Source organism: Diaphorina citri, unplaced genomic scaffold (genome assembly GCF_000475195.1).
Source record: "Diaphorina citri unplaced genomic scaffold, Diaci psyllid genome assembly version 1.1 scaffold39, whole genome shotgun sequence".
Taxonomy (NCBI): Eukaryota; Metazoa; Arthropoda; class Insecta; order Hemiptera; family Psyllidae; genus Diaphorina; species Diaphorina citri.
The window spans coordinates 348,696-370,074 of NW_007377476.1; the positions used below are offsets into that span (position 1 = coordinate 348,696).

Below are 21,379 nucleotides of genomic sequence, written 5' to 3' on the forward strand. Positions count from 1 at the left end.
AGCTCTTACCGTCCTCGAGATATTTTGTTTACAGACAGACACACGGACCAATGGCTGAAACTTTGGATTTAGGCTCTAGGGACCTCAAAACGTGTTTTGGCACTAAAAACTGACCATCGAAAATTTGACCCGATTACATTACTTTCCTTCCTATAGGATAAGGAAAGTAAAAATGAAAGGCCAGCCGTTCAAAAGTTACAAGGGTTGGGGAAAATTTTAGGAACATTCTGTTTAAGAAGAATAGAAGGAGTATTAGTTTATTTGTTATGCATAAAGCATAATATATTATAGCCTATCTACCTACCTAATTAATTTTATTATTTACAAAATCACCTTGCAAGAGAAGTGCTCCTTTTTTTAACATTAAGTATATTTTTTCTTCTTCTTCTTCTTCTTCTTCTTCTTCTTCTTCTTCAATGTACACAATTTTTACCTAAATGTTGGTAATTTATTGTATAAAAAAGGTAAAATATTCAACCATAGATCAAGAATTTTTCATCAATTTTCAAATTTTCAGAAATCAACAAGTTTAATACACCTAATAAGTTAATATTAGTTTCGTTTCCCCTGGTAAAAGTTAAGTGGGTAGAAGATAACTATTTATTTGCTTAGTCGTCACCTCGTAGGTAAATTAAGTATTTAAATTTATAGCTAATAAAATGTATAAAATAAATAAATTTTACAAGTAAAATTACCTAGTTTTATACCGTCCAAATTGACCCCACATGATGATAATATGTAGTAATGTTACTACATATCATTATAAGATTATAACATTACTACATATTATAAGTAGTAATGTTATAATTTTATAATAAAAATAGAATAGTCCTTGTATGATAGCCTGATATTACATTGGTTATGCAATGTGCACAACATCAAAAACAATCAATCTCTGGTTGAATATTTCATGCATTGATAATACATACTGCATAATATATATCTGTGTACCTACAATATGTATCTAATATATCAAGTCTATGTACAACAATAAGTAAAAAAGAAGCTAATTTTATTTTTTTTCTAACTTATTTTCATTTTCGATCCTATTTTATTATTATTATTTTTACGTGCGATTAGTTATTCACACTGTTGTCTATTAGTACCTATCCTGAATATGAACTAACTTCAGTTGAAATATCAGGCCTTTGTTGACATTATTTTTCCCCTAGAGAATAGCAATTTCACGAAAATATTTAACTAACTACCTAGTATAGTCCTCGTACCTAATAAAATTCATAACCAGTAAAACAAAATAATGGAAAAATCACTCAAGAGAAGTGAAAAATAAATTAAAATAGTTGACTAGTTAGGTATTAAAATAAAATATGCCTTCTTATCGTTTTATCAAACAGGCATACCTACCCACAATTATTTTCACGTTTTACAGCCATTTTTTCAAAATTTTCTTCACTCCGATAAACGACTGTTACCTACCTTTAATTTTGAAATCACGTTGTGTTTGTGCTGATAGACGTAGTAGAGGATACCTCTCCGTTGCTTGGACTACTGAATTCTTTGTTACTAGTTGAGGCTTCTTTTGTGAATGTTTCAACTTTGACTGTTGACATTTCTTCTTGATTTTGGCTATTCACATTTATTTTTTCGACGTCTTTGACTTTCACATTGTGAATTTGTACAAAGTTATCAGTAGTATTGTCATTCTCAATGATTTGTTTGTTGGGAACAACAATTTTAGGAGGAATGTTACTGTCCTTATTCCTGGCTCTATATTGGTCGTTTATAGCCCTGACAACGTTTTCCATTCGTTGTTGAAGACTTCCCATGTATCTTGAAAACGCTTGAGAAGTTGATTGCAATAATCTCAAACCCAGCTGTAATTTAAATTGTGTTATTCTACGAATTACTGAGATCAACGAAAATTCTTCATTTTGTTGTTGAGGTTTTTTAAAATCTGAAATATTGAATTGAGTACCTTTTATATTTTCGACATCATTACTATTGTTTGTGTTACTAAGGGTCGTTTCTTCTGATTTCATTGTTGTCGATATACTTGTATCTGTAGTCACTGTAGTGGTGCTTGTAGTTCCTTCCAGAACCTCATTGGAGCCCAATTTGTTATCTGGGGTTGAAAGTTCAACGGAATTAATGAAATTATCTAATGGGAATTTATCTTCATTTGGTAAGACACTATCGATCTCATTATTGATTTCGTCGATATCATTTTTTAGGTCTTCATTTTTGGTACTTCTTTTCTGAATTTTTAATTTTCTTGGCCCATGCTCAATAATGATTCCATGATCATTACGGTAGTTGAACATATTGTAATTACTGGAATCTTTGTAGAGATCATCTGAACCTTCCATGTTATAATTAGGAATACCTTCTAGTGCTGAGTAAGAAGGCTGGTCAATAATATTAGTGTCATTTTCTGAGTCTTTTTTAACATTAGCACTGACTTTAGCTTCTTGATATTCCTGATGAGCATTTGTATCAGGGCGATGATTCTTCACATCGGATGAAGAATAACCTGCATCTTCATTGTACACACTTCCTACACTTGCACTGTAGGAAATGAAATCATTATTGTAATTCTCATTAGCGTTATACACACTATTCTCTGAGGTATAGTGATTGGCGTTGTCTTGTGTATTGACTCGCGTGTCCGTTGGATAGTTACTGTTATGTACTGTGTATTTCTCAAAATCATTACCTGTGAGGTCAGATTTGTAGTTCTTGTTTCTATCCACAGGAGAATTATTTTCTAGGTACGTTTCTTCTAAGTTTGCATCACTGCCAATGTTTATATTAGAGAATTTGCTCTCAGGAGACAACTGATTGTTGTCAGGAGAATTGACCAGGGCTGAGGAGCTCTCGGTTTGTGTGTCTCCTGTGTATGTGGGATGTTTCTGTTCCAATTGATCCTGTTGAATCTTGGTATATTTCACATTATTTGCATTAGACTGGATTGTATTAATGGTTGAATATTTCGTATTTGGATTGATGCTTTCTCCTGCATAACCGACCACATCAGGGCTGTTATAACTATCATTTGGGTCGTAGATAGGAGAAGACGGAGCACCCGATGAGGGCCTTTCTCGACTGTAAGGGGAGTAATCCATTCCTGTTAGAACTTGTCCTAGCACCGCTTCTTCTGGCTGACCATTATCCATTCCTACAGCACCATGGTTATATTGGGGATTATAATAATGGTGAGGACGATGAGGTCCAGGTCCAGGCCCGGGTCCATACTTGGAAATCACTGGTCTTTCATAAGATGTTCGTCTAGCAGCTATGCCACCACCGAAAGGATATAAAAATAACCCTGCTAAACCAGCTGTTAACATGAGGCCTACCACACCTATTCCAACATTAGGCATCACTTCTCTTGCTAAGTAGTTGTATATTCTAGTAGACAAAGGTCGACTTGTGCTGCTACCGGGAACTTTGGACGTCGCATTAATATCAACCGGCGTGATTTTACTTTCAGCCACACTACTTGTTTTCTTTGATGGCGTTTTTCTTCTATTCTTGTTTTTCTTCTTCTTTTTCTTCTGGGATGTTTTGATTTTCTTTTGTGTAGTGGTCACTATCGGTTGAGTTGTGGTCTCTTGAACAACTTCGTTGCTAGCATTGTTTCGGTTCGACAGTGTGCTGGTTACAAAAGGCCGGAGAGTGCTGGGGGAATTGTACATAGTGTTAGGAGACAGTTGTTCCTTGGAGATGTTAATGTTCGATACAGGTTTGATTCTAGGAGGTACATGTGGAAAAGTAACAACTGGGGTGCCAAACCTTGTCATATTTGTCACGAAGTTCAATGTTTCTATTGTAGGAGATTGAGTGCTCACAATGGGTCTCATGCTACTACTTGCAGCAACAATCTCTGGTTTTTCTTTATCTTTACTTGGTAAAGGAATTCTTCCTACAATGATAGGAGTTTTATTCTTGAACTTGGAGTCTTGCAACGTTACAAGAGGTTTCCCAACTTCACTTTCAGTAATAATAGCGGGAGGTGTAGTGCTAGATACAGTAGGTTTTACAGTAGCATTCAAGGGTTTTTTAGGATTGGACACTGGTTTAACGACACCTAAATTAGGCCTTGGTCCTTTTTTCATTGAATCTTTTTGTTTCGTCCTCTCTGTAGTAGACGTAATTTTAACCATGTCTATGATTGGTTTCATTGGCCGCTTGGAAGAGGTTTCAAATACCGATGAAGCAGTTGAACTGTACCTTTCATTTTGTTTGAGAGGTTTTTTACTGTATGAATAAGGAGTTGAAGAAAAGTCCCCATTCAGTAAAATCCAAGTCGAAAGACCACTTGAAGGAGTTGATGGCTGCCTTGTGTTTTGTTCATTTAACTTTTCAAATGAGTTAGCAGCGTCTTCTTCCATCAACACAGGAACTGCCTCGCCCTTTCCGGGAGAAATGAGTTCAATTTGTTGTTGAATTTTTGGTGGTGTTCTAATGTCCGTTATAACCATATCAGTGGCAGTTGGAGATTGCAAAAGTTGCTTCGTCACTGTTTTCAACGATTCTCCGATAGGTGTTGGGCTCGTGGACATAACAGCTCTCCCAATATCATTGCTCTCTGTTGACGAAGGGAGAACTGGTTCACTGGATTCCGCTTTGGAAGACATCACGGAACTCTCTACCTGGATTGACTGCACCTCTTGGCCTTTGGATAGATTTTCTGTTGTCATACTGATTTCCGGTTCAGGTTCAACTCTGAAAACGAGAGAGAGAAAAAAAAATCATTAGTAAAATGGAAAATATCACTAAATCAAAATTTTCATATCGCGACCCTTTTTACATTTTTTTCTTTCGCCATGATAAAGGCAAGTTAGTGCTTGGATACTTTCACTTGTTACAATATGTATACAATATGGTGGAGGGCGGCGATGCGGTAAAAGTCATCGTGCATTAATTAAAAATGAATCCCCGTCCTTATTGTCATTATATTATCTAAACATAGGTACCTACATCTAACTACTGAGACTATTATGAGCTGAAGAGTACGTAACTGCCGCGTAAAAATAAACATAATTATTAATTATTAGTCTGCAATAACATGCTTGACAAATGGACTTCATAATAATAAACACTCGTTTATTCTACAGGATTACAAGGACTTTACTCCAAAGTCTGAGACACAACAAGTAGAATACCATTTCCCAAGTACATAATAAAACCAGAACAGAGTGAGAAATATAGAAGACTATTGAAACACACATACACCACATATCCAAACAAAACTATAACTTTCAAATTCTAGGTATCTCTGTCTATAACTTACACTTAAATACTCACCTATTTTCGTTCAACTTTAATGTTTACTCAGAAAGTGAACGCTCAAGGAAATTGTCACTTTTCTGCTGAAATGAAAGATTATCTTGGCAATTTGACCTACAATGGAATGTCCTCAAATAAACAATCCTTTTGATACTTAGATATGTAATGTAATACATATGTACTTTATTTTTTATGTACCAATTCCTTTTCATATGTATGTCGGATCAAAAGAAATCAATTTCTAGAACGGAATTGTCAACTGGATTCACCCAAGAAGAAATGAGACTTGTGAACCAAATTGTGCATCACTCTAATAGTATAATCTAATGATATATCACATAGCATCACGTTACATTGCAACATATCATATTATTCAGTTTATATCCGTCCTAGAGCTGAAGTGTCCTCTTGATCACATATTGTCCTCATTGGAATACCGACCAGCCAATAACAATATGAACAGCTACAAGTACCGTTTTTTATACCTATTTTGTTTGGAAAAAACTTCCAAGATAGCTAGTCCTTATGCCTTGATATTGAACTCTACCTCTCTTGACACCTGGTAATATATTACTGACTTATAATTTATTCAAGGACACACACCTTACCTGCAGTTTGAGTTACAGTTTTATTTATACCTATTGGTCAGTAATGTCTTATGTTTACCTACTTAATTCCTAATGAGTATGGACTCAATATATTCCGATGTCTCCCATAAGATTACCGTTTCTTTTTGGTTTCGTTTCCTTTGCAGGTTTAACCCATCCTAAATGGAATCCCCCCACTCCAATTTAAGATTAATTTTCAAATTAGTGAAATAGTTGGTTCTTTTTTTTATATTTGCATTTATTTACTAAAATACTTGTATAATGAAAGTAAAAAAGGAACCATCTTAAAAATGTAAAACATTGTTGCCTTGAAATAAAGTAAAGTGCACGTACCTACTTGTGATTTGTGATTGAATTATAAATACAGAGAAATGGAGAAGTGAGAATGAAAAAGTATAAAAGAATGAAGATATTTATTTCATTAAAGGTAGGTAGGTATATTTACAAATACATCACTGAGAGCTTTTGAGGTACATGTTCATATTGATTTAATACCTAAATGAAAGTACAACTAAGCAATAATAAAATAAATAAATAAAAATACTGGAAATACTTTTTATAATTGAATTTAAAAATCTTACCTTACATTTTAATACTAAATAGTTAGTTTTAAAAAATAAAAGAAACATACAAAGAGAGGATTTAATATAATAAAAATAAGGACAGTTTTTAGAAGAATATGGCACAATATACCTACATAACAGAAAATGTACCTGATTTAAAAATCTATATTTACAAATTTATTACTACGTATACCTACGTGTTATGTACTAAAAAAAATCATATCATAATGTAATATACGAGTACCTATGTAATATAGTTTGATATATTTTTGGTTACCATTCCATTCCTTCTTCACAAAATTAAAACTAATTTTATTGTTATCATGCCACGGAACCAATATGTAATATGCTATAATTTTAATCTGTGAAGCATTTATGAAAATATTATTAATATCTCCTTTTCAATCCTGGTGAAACTGTTGGTTGAGCGCGTCAAACATGGGGTTTTGTTGTTCAGGTGTGGCTTTTCAAAAATGTCAAATTTAAATCTCAACGTGTTGACCCCAAAACCACTCATTGTTGAACCTCAGAAATGTTGTGTGTTGTGTCTACAAAAATGTAGCAAAATAATCTGTCTTTGTCTCACTAAGTCATTGAAGAAGTATTACCCATGTCCTTAGAATGTCGGTGTATTGTAGACTGTAGAAGTGTAGAGTCTAGCTGTTGTTAAAGAACTATGTGACACAATTAGGAATATGATAATAATTCTATCCTTTAATTATCCACAAGACCAACAACATAGTTACCGATGGCTCACTGACTTAACACATGAAACCATTAGAAAACGATTACTTCTATAGGTACCTAGTAATTAAATAGTAATAGTCGTTAATCAATAAGGACTGGCAGATATGTCTTTGTGTGTACAAGATGTTTAGTATGTGTGTCTTTTGTAGCACATGTTTATTTTTACCCAAGTATGATTTACTTGGAATTTTATGTAGGACGCTTTGATTTACTCGCTTTGATCGAAGATGAAATGCTAGTTTTCACTTTCTTCTCTTGCGTTTTTTTAAATTCTTCAAATGTGAACTCGATTTCTGTCTATTTGATTCCATCGTGAGAAGCAACCTCTCCAGATAATCCAAATCATAATTCAATCTATTGTTCAGAAAAAATAACAAATCAGTTTCATTCTGTATTGATCGTCTACTTCGAAGTGATCGGCCTAACCATAATCTAGGAAACAACCAAGGGAAGAAGAAGGCCACTGCGCCCAAACCACTGGTAAGCAAAATAGACAATGGTGCAAACATGAGAGACCAAAACATAAACCCGACTGGATTGAAAACATTGATAGCACCAAAAAGCGATGCGAGATATTCAAAAAGGGAAATAGATTCAAATATGACACCTCCATCCGAGTCTGCTACTTCAGTTTGAACAGGAGCTTGAGCCGTGGGGTCATCATCAGACACACCTTCTGGGGGAGCATCAGCAGAGTTGAGTAAGTTGATATTTACAGGGGGACACTGTACTCCTTGTCTAGTAAAAGTATTTACTTGGATATTATTACACATGGCTGTTGACCCCGTTGCGGCAGAAGCAGCAATACCTCCTGTTATACCTCCTGCTATTGCTGCTGAACTTGCTGCAGCTGCCGCAGCAGCTCCAGCTCCACCAGCAGCAGCAGCAGCCCCAGCACCTCCACTACCTGCCCCTGCACCACTACCTGCCCCCCCAGACCCTGGATCTCCTAATGTCATGCTACCAGTCAGAGTTGTTCCTATGCTAGCATCTAGTCCAGAACCCGCAGGTGGTTCATCAGCCACAGACAGATCATCCAAGACAACGATAGAAGGTGGTGGTTTCCCATTAGTAGCGGTTATAGGGTTCAACGGATTATTCTGTATATTTGTTATAGTTACAGGCGTGATGAATATAGGTGTGTTGGGTTCTACAAACACAGGATCATCATACACGGGTTTGGCTGGTTTGTACTGATCAGAAGGGGGATGATGTTCTGGCTCCGGATTTGGCTCTGGTGTATAGGAAGGATAATAGTTATATTCAGGTACTGGCTCAGGGGATGTCACGTGATGTTCAGGACGAGGGATGGGGATGTAGGAATATTCAGGACTAGGTTCAGGTTCTGGGGGGAGAGGTTCAGGTTCTGGCTCAGGATCTGGGGGAAAGTAAGTTACCTCTGAATGAAATACGACAGAAGGGATTTCAGGTTTTGGCTTGCTGCTTTCATACCAGGTTTCAGGAGGCTTGTGATTTTCATACCACGGGGGTTGAGGAGGAGGAGGGGGAGGTTTGGGAAGATAAGCAGGATCTACATCTTCAACAATGATATATTGGTTCTTGTGTGAGTTCCACTGATTATTAATGTTCTCCCAATGATGGTAATTACTGTGTTGATTATTGTTTTCAAAATATTTATTTGAGGAATTAGTATTACTCGGAAATTTGGGGTGAATAATTAAATCGCTTGGTGCACTTTTTAAATCAGGTAAAGTGTTGTGAACAAATGATTCAACTAAAGTGGTATCAGTATAGGATATGTGTGTTTTTTCAAAGGGATTGTTACCTAAACTGTTAAAAGTATCATCTGTATCATGATTGTTGTCTACAGGCAAAGATTCTTTCGGACTAACAACATTTAGCCCTAAAGGATTTGTTTTGATAGTGTTGCTTGCTAGTCTCTCAGAATCTTCTTCATCTATACTTGTCCTAGCTGTACTTTGGTCTAAAGAGTTTGCTTTTTCTGTCATAAAATTAAGCATATTTGAACTATATTTCTTTCTGATTTTAATCTTTTTTTTATTTTGTGAAGAAGATGAAATAGGTAACCATTCAGTTTGATCTGAATACTGTTTGTTAAAGTCATGGATTTTACTATTTCTCAATGCACGGGGGGTGTTAATTAAATCAATATTTTGTCTATACCTGTTAGTAGTGCTAATAGAAGATTCGGTTTTAGCTCCATTTTCTTCAACACCTGAAACAAGAGAGAAGAAAATAATATGGTTATAATATTATGCTAAATCCATCTGCACTAGAAAATGAGTTATTAAATATTTGTATGTTCTGAAGCTTCAGCGAATAAAATACGTTTGGAAACCTTGCTGCAAAAAAAAGGTCTCTTGAGCTTTTGGGCAAGGCCCCGGTAATTTGGAATTCACACCAAGATGATTTAAAAATAGAAACAGGGAATAGTCGACTTTGATATTGTATATTTACCTTGTGATGTTGATGGAGCATTGGGACGCGCACTTACTACGAAAATAAAAACGAACAACGCACAAGAAGAGCCCTCTATTAGCCTCATTTTTTACAAGAAACCCTGAAACAAAGAGAAAATGAAACAAAATTATTAGAAAATGGCAAACAATGAATTATGCTTACAGATTGCGCTATAAATATTGTCAATATTGGCAAATTGTATTTGGAAAACCAATATCAGTAATCAGGCGTTCGGATCATCAGAGGACAATAAGTATAGGTAATAAGGTAGATAGGTATATCTAGTTAATAATAAAATAACTAGTTAATAATAAAATAACTACCTCCTAGGTATGTACCTTTTTACCCAAGTCTAGGTACCTTTTTTCAAGATGCTACCGCGGCATTGAAAATTATATGAAGGGAAACCATTTACCAATATTGACTGTTCTTTGAAAATATGGCACTGTTATCTACTTATTTAAAGAAGAAAAAAAATCATCGTGTTAAGCATATTTAAATGCTTATCAGAAGATAAATGTCGTTCCCCACTTAATAACTACACCTCGATAAATTTTATGACGACGTGGACTCGAACGTAAATTTTTCCTCTTAAATTAGGTATCTAGAATCCTAGAACTTGACTCCCAGATAATGTGGGTAATGGAGTTGACCACTTGGGTCAACGGTTTGATGTTTATCAGAATATTTAACCTAATTTTCTAAGAAGACCCAACAGAATAGTGAGTGCTACTTAACATCCATTACATGGGTAAATATCTACAACAGAGGAACCCACTAGAGTTATTGTATTTACATTCAGTTTCTCTGATCCCAATAGAACAATCAATGAGCCCAGGAGCTACTGCATAGGAAATCTGATTTTAGACAATGAGATTTGCTTTTTTTTTATGTCGAGAGGAAATATTTTGCTTTGTAATCTTTCGCCAATTATTGCAGAGAAAACCTAACGCAGGCTTGCATTTTTGAGATGTTTCAGAAGGTACCTACAGTTGAGTCCCTAGTTTACTTTTTTTTATAAACAAGGCAAATAACGTTATAAGTTATAATTAAATGATAGCCCTGCCCGTGAGGTAGCAGCAAATCTTTGCAACCACACCACCTACATGATTTTATAGGAATAGATAAAACTGACAAAAACAAATACAACAAGTTAATGAAGAGTTATGCTTTGAAATTGGAGCAACTTCATTCACCTTATGGTGAATTTCAACAGATCCCAAGTATAATACTCTCAGCCTCTTCAAAATGTGCATACTTTGGTTAATTTTTGTGTATGTCCTTTTTCAGACTTTGAAGGAAATTTTCACGTCTTTGAACCAACAGTAAAATCCTACTACATGAAACCTCGACACATTTTAGAGAAGCCCTGCTGTTTTGTGGAACACATTCCAAGAAAGTCCAACATAGAAAACTCGTAGATAAATATCCAACTCTTCTCACTGTATCGTCCATGTTAGGTTTTATACGATCAAGTTCCTGTTAGGATTCAGTTATAGTCCATCACTGGGCAAAAAGTGCAAAAACCTACGTCGATTATTTTCATTATTGAACCTACTTATAACATATTAGTTTTATGGTCAGTAAACCGTAATACTGTTTTCTAGACGGTTAGTTTTCTGTGGTTGTCACATCTGACTTGCACTTTGAAGATCGGGGTGCTGATAGTGAAGGTTTATATTTACATAGAGAAAAATATCTAATATTTAGAATGTTCTCCCATGTATTATTTCTATTTACACTGTTTGGAAAATAATTCACCTAGTTATACAGTAACCTAATGCCCAAATACATGTTATGCTACAACAAGTAAGTACCTACAGTATACATACCTCCCTACTTATTCTTAGTGTAGTTAGCAGATAACTTGGTATATTTTTTCAGTTCATAGCATACTTTTATTTAAACGTATCTTTATTGAAATAATCTTCTCATTTAGTTACTTGTGTGGTTAGAAACATCAAATAAAAAATAATAACATAATGGGCTATGGTTCTTGGTTGTATTTCAAATATTATAGGTAGGTACTGGTCGGACCATCACAAAATTATACCTTGTTGAAAACAATGAAATAGAAACATGATTAAAATTTTCACCAAGTTCTTTTCTTCTTTCTATTCTCACGAAAAAGTGTACATTTACGTACATTGCTTTTACAGATGAGACGTTGCAAAGTAGGTAATTTGAGTTGAGGGCCTGTTTGCTTCACTTAATGATGTTTGAACTTAGTGTAGTGTTGTTGAATTTTTCTTCAGACTTTCTAGCCATGGTGCAGTTTATGATTAGGCGAGTCAAACACTTACGAAGAAAGAATGTCTACCTTTATATTACATTTATTTACACTTTACAACTTCTTGTAAACTTTTTTTGCTTTTTGACTTGGAAATACCAAGTATTTTACCTGTACTGATCGTTTTTAGCACTTTTTAGTTCCTCAAGGCATATTTGCTTATATGAAAAATTTCAAGTTCACTGCTTCACAGAACTTGTTTTTCCTTTTTAACTGATTATATTATGGAATATTATGAAAAAAAAAAAAAAAAAAAAATGGTGTGAACATCACACGACTTCCTACAAAATAAACATACCTACAAAACAGTTAATGTTTTGTACGACTCAAAATTGTACCGATTTTTACATCTACTTTTTTGGACTCAAGGGACCCTCGAACTTACCTAAACCCCTTTCCCGATTTTGGATATATCGACCGATTTCAGTATTTTCTCATTATGTTGAGTAGGTTCCCTATACATTATGTGATAGAAAGTAAAATATAAATAAAATAATAAATAACAGAACAAACAGCAAGTTAATGAAGACGATCGGCCATTGACATAGCCTTGCATAGGTTGATGTATTATGCTTCAGGATCGGTGATTCGACCGGGTTGTGTAATTGTAATCAATACATCAACGTATCGAGAAATCAACTTGGCCAGTTTTGTAGTTCAAGTTCTTGTATATTTAGTGTTATCTTCAGGATATTTTGTATCTTTTTATGCTTGAGCGGGTAATACCTGCGCCGTATAACTGTAGCGTGTTACGTTTGCCAATATCTTAGACTTCTTTGAGTTCTGAGAAGACATTCTTGAGTGTCTTGACCATGAGATGAAAGTTGGAGACGCTTTGAAATTCTGCATTTCGTTCTGAGACACATTCTAGATTATTTTCAGTGAACGTCGCGTAGGACGAGGAAAAATTCTACTGGATATTCAATTTAGGATGACGGAAGTGCTTACAAGTTAAAATAGAAAATATCTTGTTTATCCTTCTGAGATTAGGACTAAAAAGTTTCTACATATTATAAGTCTGCAATCATGCAGAGAAGTGTACCAGAAAAGTCAAATTGACTAAAATAAAGAGAAAAAATTGAAATTTGGAAATGCTAACAAATCCTATGAGGACCCAATCCCAATCACAGTTCTTTGCCTCAAAATCGAAGCGATCTGAGTTTGAGAGCCAAATCAAAGACACAAAAAGGTCAACGACTCTGAGTTGGAGCGGTTCAAAATGTAGGCCACTAGAGGCAGGTTCATTTGAAGAAGGACTCGAGACAAAACAATAATATTTTAATGTCCTGGCCTATAAAGAGTCCTTAGAAGGGAGGAGTAGAATATTAATGACTGAGGATCATTGATCTAAATTCTATGAGCTATGATTATAGGAAGGTACTCGTGTTCTGATTTGTGTTCAAGGTCTTGATTGTATTTTAAAAGAAATAGGATGAACGTAGGTCATGTCAAGTTGAAGAATCAGAATTTTGCTCAAACTGAAAGGCAACTCGTAAGAAAGTAGTCTTACGCAATATTTATTGTAAAATGGAATGAGACTTCATGTTCTTTTGAATAACTTTACCTGTCATTGTTGTGAGATGTGCTCACATAATTATTATTTACAAGCAAAATTCGTCTTGGGTTCAGAATCCATAAGCAAATACTAACATGCAAGACTAAAAATATTTTTAAAACTTTTTTCCCACTTGATAACCGGAACTTCCTGAAATGCACTCTTGCATGTCATCTATTATTGAATTTTAAGGAATACTGAAATGGCATAAGATAACTCACATCAAGACATTCAGAAAAAAAAGAAGAAGAAATGCCTTCTCCTCACCTCATCAGAGTTGGCTATTTTCAGAAATCATAGAAACCAGTTTATGACGATGGAATTCAAGAATGATACCGCTATTCACACGTGCTGAATGATATGAGATCCATCAAAACCAAAAAAACAACATTTGAACATTGAACTTTTGCTTGAGAGAATTTCAATAATAATTATCATATTTCTAAAGTTAGAATACGTCTTATGTGTCTGAATTCACCTCTCTTCTCTAATTTTTTCCTCAGGGTTATAAAGTTATAGGTACTAGACACGTTCCTTACAGTTATGAGATCAAATGGCATTAGAAAGACTGTGTTCATAATAGATGATATCAAATACAAATCTAAAATTTTCAAATAGATTTTCTTAGTGGAGACGCCAAAACACCTAAACAAGACATGATGCTATTTGAAGAAGAGATTCCATCATCCGACTGAGCAAAAAATATAGGTGAAGCTACAGCTCTTCGAAACCCATGTGGATATACCGGTCCATACAACTTATAGGTATTCTCCTAATAACATCATGTATATGTTGACCACACCTTATAGCTTATACCATTGGGTCAGACCAAACAGTAAACAGTTAAAAATTCTTCGGAAATATATTTATACATAACATAATGGTGATGATAATACTGACGCTAACTTTAATGCTAATGATGCATACCACATCAATTATGTCAGCTGCAGCAGGTTCAATACTACTTTGGGATCATTAGAAAGCTCTGATGGAATGTTGAGTTGCTATGATTTGCAAGGGAGATTTACCAGTTAGATACTTAGTGGGATTATAGACTGTTAGATTCATGATTCTAAGTAGACCTGTCTGATTTTTCAGAACACAAATTATGCTTTAAAAATCGTTGGACTTTTTTTCTTCTTTTTTTTTTTACAAAACCAAAGAAACATCCTAATGCTTTCTACATAGTTGCTTTGTTGAAGTCACATTTTTTTTTTTTTTTTTTTTATAAAGGATGTTTTTTTTTTTTTTTTTTTCTTTTTCTATACTTTTTTTTTTTTTTTTTTTTATCAAGGATGTTTTTTTTTTTTTTTTCGTCCTCTTCAACTACTTGAAAAGGGCCACTTGGTCTTTGGCGTATAATATCTCTTGCTAGCTATCTATCAAACTATATTGACTTGGCGGGGCTCCTTAATTATTATGACATACAACTATACATTTTCCTTTTTATTGTGTTCATCAGTCATCAGCATTTTATTTTACTCAGACTGTCATTAACAGCAATAAAAATCAGTCGATATCAATAAAAGATCGATCTTAAGATCGTGTTCATACAAAACATTCCGTAGGTTAGCAAAAACAAACAATTTCGCTTCCCAAATATACATATTTAATAATACTAATACTAATAATACTAATAATAATAATAATAATAATAATAATAATAATAATAATAATAATAATAATAATAATAATAATAATAATAATAATAATAATAATAATAATAATAATAATAATAATAATAATAATAATAATAATAATAATAATAATAATAATAATAATAATAATAATAATAATAATAATAATAATAATAATAATAATAATAATAATAGTGCTTATATTTAACGTGTATAATACGTAAACGTAAGTAAGGTCTCTGAGGTTTATTATCACAAGGCTGGTATGGCAGGTATCTCCTACACATAGGTTCTTTAGACCTAACGGTATCAACATAGCTTCTATACTCTGACCTTAATCTGTCAGTTTGAATCCTACCACAGTATCATAGCGAACGATCCTCGCTCATATCTTTTGGTAAATCTTTTCTTCAGAACATTTTTATCTTCCTCAAGAGGTGAGTGTCAAGGTCTGGGATTCCCTTGTGAACTTCAAATTATATTCTGGTTTAAAAAGTAAACAACTAAAGAAATTACTTCTTTTTTTTTGTAAGACTCTTGGTACCGACCAGTTGTTATGATATTTCCTGAAGCTTTTTTTTTACATATAGGTACAATATTTAGATATAATAATAAACATAATAATGCAATCTAATATCTTTCAGTTTTAGGAGGTGTGTTTCAAGATTCTGCAAAGATATTTGCATTCAATTTTTAAGAGCTTGATACTTTGTGTCTACCTACATTCGGAAGTTTCAGCAAAACCAGCCACATTCTGTTCCTTTCCCAGCGTCAAACTTCTAAATTTCTAAAAGCAAAAAAAACCAAATTAGTCACTCCTCATAAAATCGACACGATCGTTACATTAGTCGTAAAAGAAATTTGCAAATGGATTTATATGTACAATTGTAGGGTACATACGAGAGAGAAATTTAGAACTTTATTGGTACGAACTGACCAAAATCAGCAATTTTTTATTTTCTATCATATTATGTCCCATCGATTTTTTCCTTGTGGTGGGTTCATTAGAAAAATCCTTGGTGGCCCACCAATACGTACATACAGTTGACGGTTGCTGCGAATATGTCCCTTCATATTCTGGTCATGAAATATTAATATCTTAATTTCAGATCTTTTGAAGTTTCTCCCTGTGCAAGAGTGCACCTCTAGATAGCTGAGGTTATTTCCATCTAGATTATTAAGTGCATGGTCACAGACAAATATTCAGGCAGACCTACTTTACAGCATGAGAATGCCTCTTCAGAGCTGAGTGCTATTTCTTCAAGACTACTAACGAACGGTTTTCTCTCATCCCATCTTTTTCACACGAAGAACACACGTGCTTATTATTTATTAGAAAAATCGAGCACCCCAAGAAGAATATTTTGTCATATTTCGTGTATTACTTGATAATTTGGAAAATTAAAATACAAAATATCTAAGTAGGTATTTTCTAAAATACCTAGGTTATACGTAGGTACGATACGTACACATTTAGAGCTTTTCTAGAAATGTGAGCACAATACATAGGTATACGTATAAGGTAGGGTGAGTTGTCATGTCCACTAGAAATTCTAGGGACGAAAGAGATCATGTTTAACTCCACTAATAGATAATAACATGTGATGTATCAAACCGCATATAGATCTTCGGACTTTGGAACCTTTTCCTTGCAATACTTTCTCTTTCTGTAGGAGGATGTAAAGAAAAAAAAAGATGCCTGAAAGAGAAAGGCATTGAGTAATTTTTAATGCAAAATCGCCTGCACTTCTGATATAGTTGCTCATATTAGTTTTATAGATTCTGGTTCGTGGATATTAATTCTCTGGAATATTCCAAGTCTCTCTGGAGCCTGGATTCAATTCTACATATAAAATCAGATAGTATTAAAGGGTCTTTCTTCAAAACTTATTTTTCTTTAGGTACACGTACAGTCTTACGCCAAGAATCGAAGTTTTTATATCTTCAGAGCCCTGTTATCTGTAGACGGAATAATGTCTGTCTATCTCACCTTTATTATCTTTACTACTTTTGTCTAGGGTGCTAGTCTACCCTTCAGTGAATTTTTCAAGGACTTCTGGTTTCATGAGACAAGTTGGTTTTGATTGTCTGAGGTCCTGGTTGAAAGGATGCTTGTAAGGATTGAAAGATACCTTTCTGTATTGTGACTTTACCACTTCACACATGATATCTCTTGGATCAAATGTACACATTAGATTACGATCCAAACAGTTTCTAGTAACCCCTTTTCTTCTTTTCAAGTTTTATTCAAGAGTAAAATCTAGTGCATGACCTCACACATGGTTCTGTTTTCAAATGTTGTTTACTTAACTTGAGATCTCTGTTGGTTTGTTTTTGTCCACATTTTTTATTACGTACGTAAATTATTAGGTGAAAAAATACCATCAATCTTTGACAATGTTTGACATGAAACAAGACGTTAAAATGATGATGGTATGTGTATGGAGTTCCACAGTACCCACATGGGTACATATGTACATTGTTAGGATAGCTCATTATTAGCATCTCATTATTGTTTCTAACGGAGCTTTCTAGCTCTATTTTGACAACTGATGCTTCAATGATAATTTATGTAAAATAGAATATTTTATAAAATGTGGTTAATATTCCTAGGTATGTTACTAAATCCGTTTCTTCTCATATATTTTGAACCTACAAAAGTTGACTGACATCTTATAATAGGTCAAGTTAATCTAAAAGTTGTAAAATTTACAGAACAAGAGATGGCTTGTGGAATACTATCTAAAAACCACTAAGGCCCAGTTCTAGAGCTAGAATATGAAACCTGCATTGGGAAATTCGTAAACAGCACACTCTTTCTAAAGAATCTTTTTTATTTTCAGAAGGGGACACTGTTGGTAAAGGCATTTACCTTGTCTATCGTATTAGAATAAGTGACCAAGAAAACCAACCAATTTCCTTGGTCAAAACAATAAATCTACGAGTAAATCGTCTTCTTTGTTTACTGGTCATTACGAATGTAGGTGAGTAACTATTATGTCAGACTTCATAAACTTCTGTCCGACAAAATTTTAGCCCGCCTCTTTCCTTTAAAATTTCTTCGTGTAATTTTACATGAATGGAAAACTATCATTATCGAAACTAGGTAGTGAATGCTTGTAATTTGTTTAAATAATAGGTTCCAATTACTAGACATATACTACCAACAAAAGAAGAACTTGGATTTATTAGGTGGACTAGCAGTAGGCATGGATACTTTTCAAACAGTTTGGAGAACCCATGAATTTTCAGCAAACAAATCTGTTTGTCCCTCATCTTATTGTTTAAATTGTTTCCCTCTGTCCACTACCGGAACACTGCTTTTTTTGGGAGGGGGATTATTAATAAATATTATCATTTCTTAATACCTACTCTGAAATTAGCTACGGAATATTTAAGATTCGACCAGCCCTCAGCAATCCTAACTAGAGTTCTAGGCTACCTACTAGTGGAGAAGATTGGTACCTGATTTAAACAGGCGTAGGTACTTACTAAAAAATTGGTATGTACCTATCTATATTCTTGTCATTGTACCTAATCATCGGTATCTTTGTACCTATTAGGCAAACATATTTTTTTCTGCAAGACAATGCTACTTGATGATAATAATTTGAAGATTCAATATGTCCCTATTAAAATATTGTTCATTGAACTTAGAGGAGTTTTTCACCTCGTTCTGAAAAATTGTTGACATTGAGGAGACCTCAGTTTGCAAAATACCTACTTTCGGCGAATAGGTACCTAGATTCCCACCATGGGGGACATTGAAGGAGCCTCCCCGAGAATTACTTTACCAAAGTAATCGGCGTCTTTTTGTTTGACAAATCCCAGACACTGAAATTATTCCACTGTACCGAACTTCAAGTTAGCGGTGGATTATTAGAAGAATGGAAATTAAAGATGGCCGGACAACAAGTTTTGTTTAGAGAAAAACCAAACTAGACAAATTGGGAGATGTTAGATTATTATTCCAGGAATATTTGGCCGATTTGGTCCTTACAAAATAATATTAAATAAGTACCTAAGAATAAACTATTGCCATCTTTAGCTATCATATCCGCTAATCTTGGCTAATTCCAATTATAATAACAATCTCCCTATTAATTCGGTCTGAACTAATGGGTATAAGAGAGGTGTCAAGACGCCTGGCCTAATCCCAAACTCTACTGGGCAACTCCAGCATCTTTCAAAGACGAGACTTTGTACATGGCTTAGAAAATAAACCAATATTGAATATTAGTTACACTTAATTATGTCCAACGTAAGAACTACAGAGTACAGAAGCTCAATTAAAGCAAAAAAGAACTGCGCCTTTCTCTTTAGAAACCAAATTACAAAGAAGTGATTCTCTTTGCATTATTACTAGAAAGATTATGAGTCATTGTTGAGTGAAATATAGAGCACAATATATTGAAATCCCGCTGGTAGATACAGGTAGATTATAAATACACGAGGATATTTAATTGCTTTGCACGGTAAGTGCCGCCTTGAAGAATGGTCAAGTGAGATTGAGAGAGGAAAGATATGGTAGACTTTGTAGATAAATAATTATAAAAAAAAGTAATGGTGAAATTTCTTTTAAGGACAGTGAGGCTGACGAAAGAAAATTTGAAGAGAATTTCTTACTGAGCTCGAGTACCTACAATATTCGCCATGACACTGAATATCTACTCATTAATCTCAAAGGCTGTACGTATATGCACCTATATTGATATCCTTCCCAACACTAAGGAAAAACGTGAACCTGATTGATAAAGATTAGTAGGTAGGTATCACCTCCTCTTGACCACATATCTTCATACATTAATAACCATTATTCAGCAGACTAATTTATAATATGAATATTTAAAACTACAAGCTTTCGTATAAGCTTGATAAAATCAGAATACCTACATAGGTATTATCAGTGCGTGAACAGATAAACAATGAACAATGGTTAATAAAGAACCTATAAAACAATTAAAATTGTTAGTTGTAAGAGGTGAAAATCATGACCAAGTAGATAATGAAAAATGTAATAGGTGAAGTTAACATCTCCACTAATTTTGTTTCATACGTGCTCCTTGAAATGGATTTCTGATTTATTTAGATTCAGTGACAGCCCAGCATTTTGAACGTTTTTTTTTATTTTGGTAATAACTTGGTATCAACTCTCTTTTCTTATCACTTATACCTAATTATCATGTAAAGGGAATTACTATGTACGTATTATCATCAACATTCAACATCATTAGAGGATCTTAGCGAGTTCTTCTCTACAACTACTGTTCGTCTGGATTAAAATTCTAACTCCTCATAAATCCTGAATAATTTCAATCATCTCTATAGAACCCATGTGCAGGTAGGTTCTAGCCTTGTATCTTCATATCAGGAGCTCCAGATTCAAGATCAAGCTTTCTACACTTGGCTGAACAATGTGTTTTAAATCTTCTTAATTATTATTCAACATTGGTTTTAATTCCACTGTTGTTGTTTTGATACACGTTCTAATGTTTATGGTTTTGACTGAGGTTAGTGTTTGGAACAACGAGGTATTGACCCGAGAGAAAAGAATTCAGGGGCAGCCAACGCGAAGTTTTCTGTATTTTTTTCTTTCTTCAGTATCCTACAAATCTTATTCTCCAGGTTTCATGTAGAAACAAAAGTCCTCCCCTCTTAGTTCTTAATTTTATTCACGATATCTTAACAATCAATGTACAGTATGTTATTTGTCCAGAGAGATCGAAAGAAAAAATTACATTCTCCTGAGCAAATTTTCTAGGAAATTGCAATTTATGGACTTTGACTTTCAAAAACTCACCCCTTGCCTGAGCAGATCTAAAACTTTCAAGATCGCAAAATTATGCTCTGATGGAAAATTAAAATAAATAGAGACAAAAAGAAGAGAAAAACAAAGATTTGACTCATGTTTACAATATTTTCCCCTTTCACAATTATTGACTCATCACATAGGTAGTAAGTACCTCAGCCTGACTTTCATATACCTGTCTTCATGGTTCATTCTAAACATGAATCATAGCCAATGTTATGAATCGATTATGACAATTAAATGTACAGTTAAAATACATTAGAAGAGAAAAACAAAGACTTGATTCATGTTTACAATATTTTCCCCTTTCACAATTATTGACTCATCACAGTCATCACATAGGTAGTAAGTACCTCAGCCTGACTTTCATATACATACCTGTCTTCATGGTTCATTCTAAACATGAATCATAGCCAATGTTATGAATCGATTATGACAATTAAATGTACAGTTAAAATACATTCTATGTTGCTTGGTT

The 21,379-nt window shown here is 34.0% G+C and overlaps 1 protein-coding gene across 1 annotated transcript in view; it reads right to left on the reverse strand.

Moving 5' to 3' along the window:
- Window positions 1-722: 722 nt before the first annotated feature.
- LOC103512946 overlaps window positions 723-21,379 on the reverse strand; it is a 40,608-nt gene continuing 19,951 nt past the window's right edge. Inside the window, exons 2-4 of the mRNA XM_008477748.3 lie at window positions 9,608-9,710; window positions 9,314-9,365; window positions 723-4,686 (exon numbers count right to left, since the gene is read on the reverse strand). Coding sequence (XP_008475970.1) covers window positions 1,452-4,686; window positions 9,314-9,365; window positions 9,608-9,695 — 3,375 coding nt within the window. The 5' untranslated portion in view covers window positions 9,696-9,710 and the 3' untranslated portion in view covers window positions 723-1,451. The remainder of the gene's footprint in view (window positions 4,687-9,313; window positions 9,366-9,607; window positions 9,711-21,379) is intronic.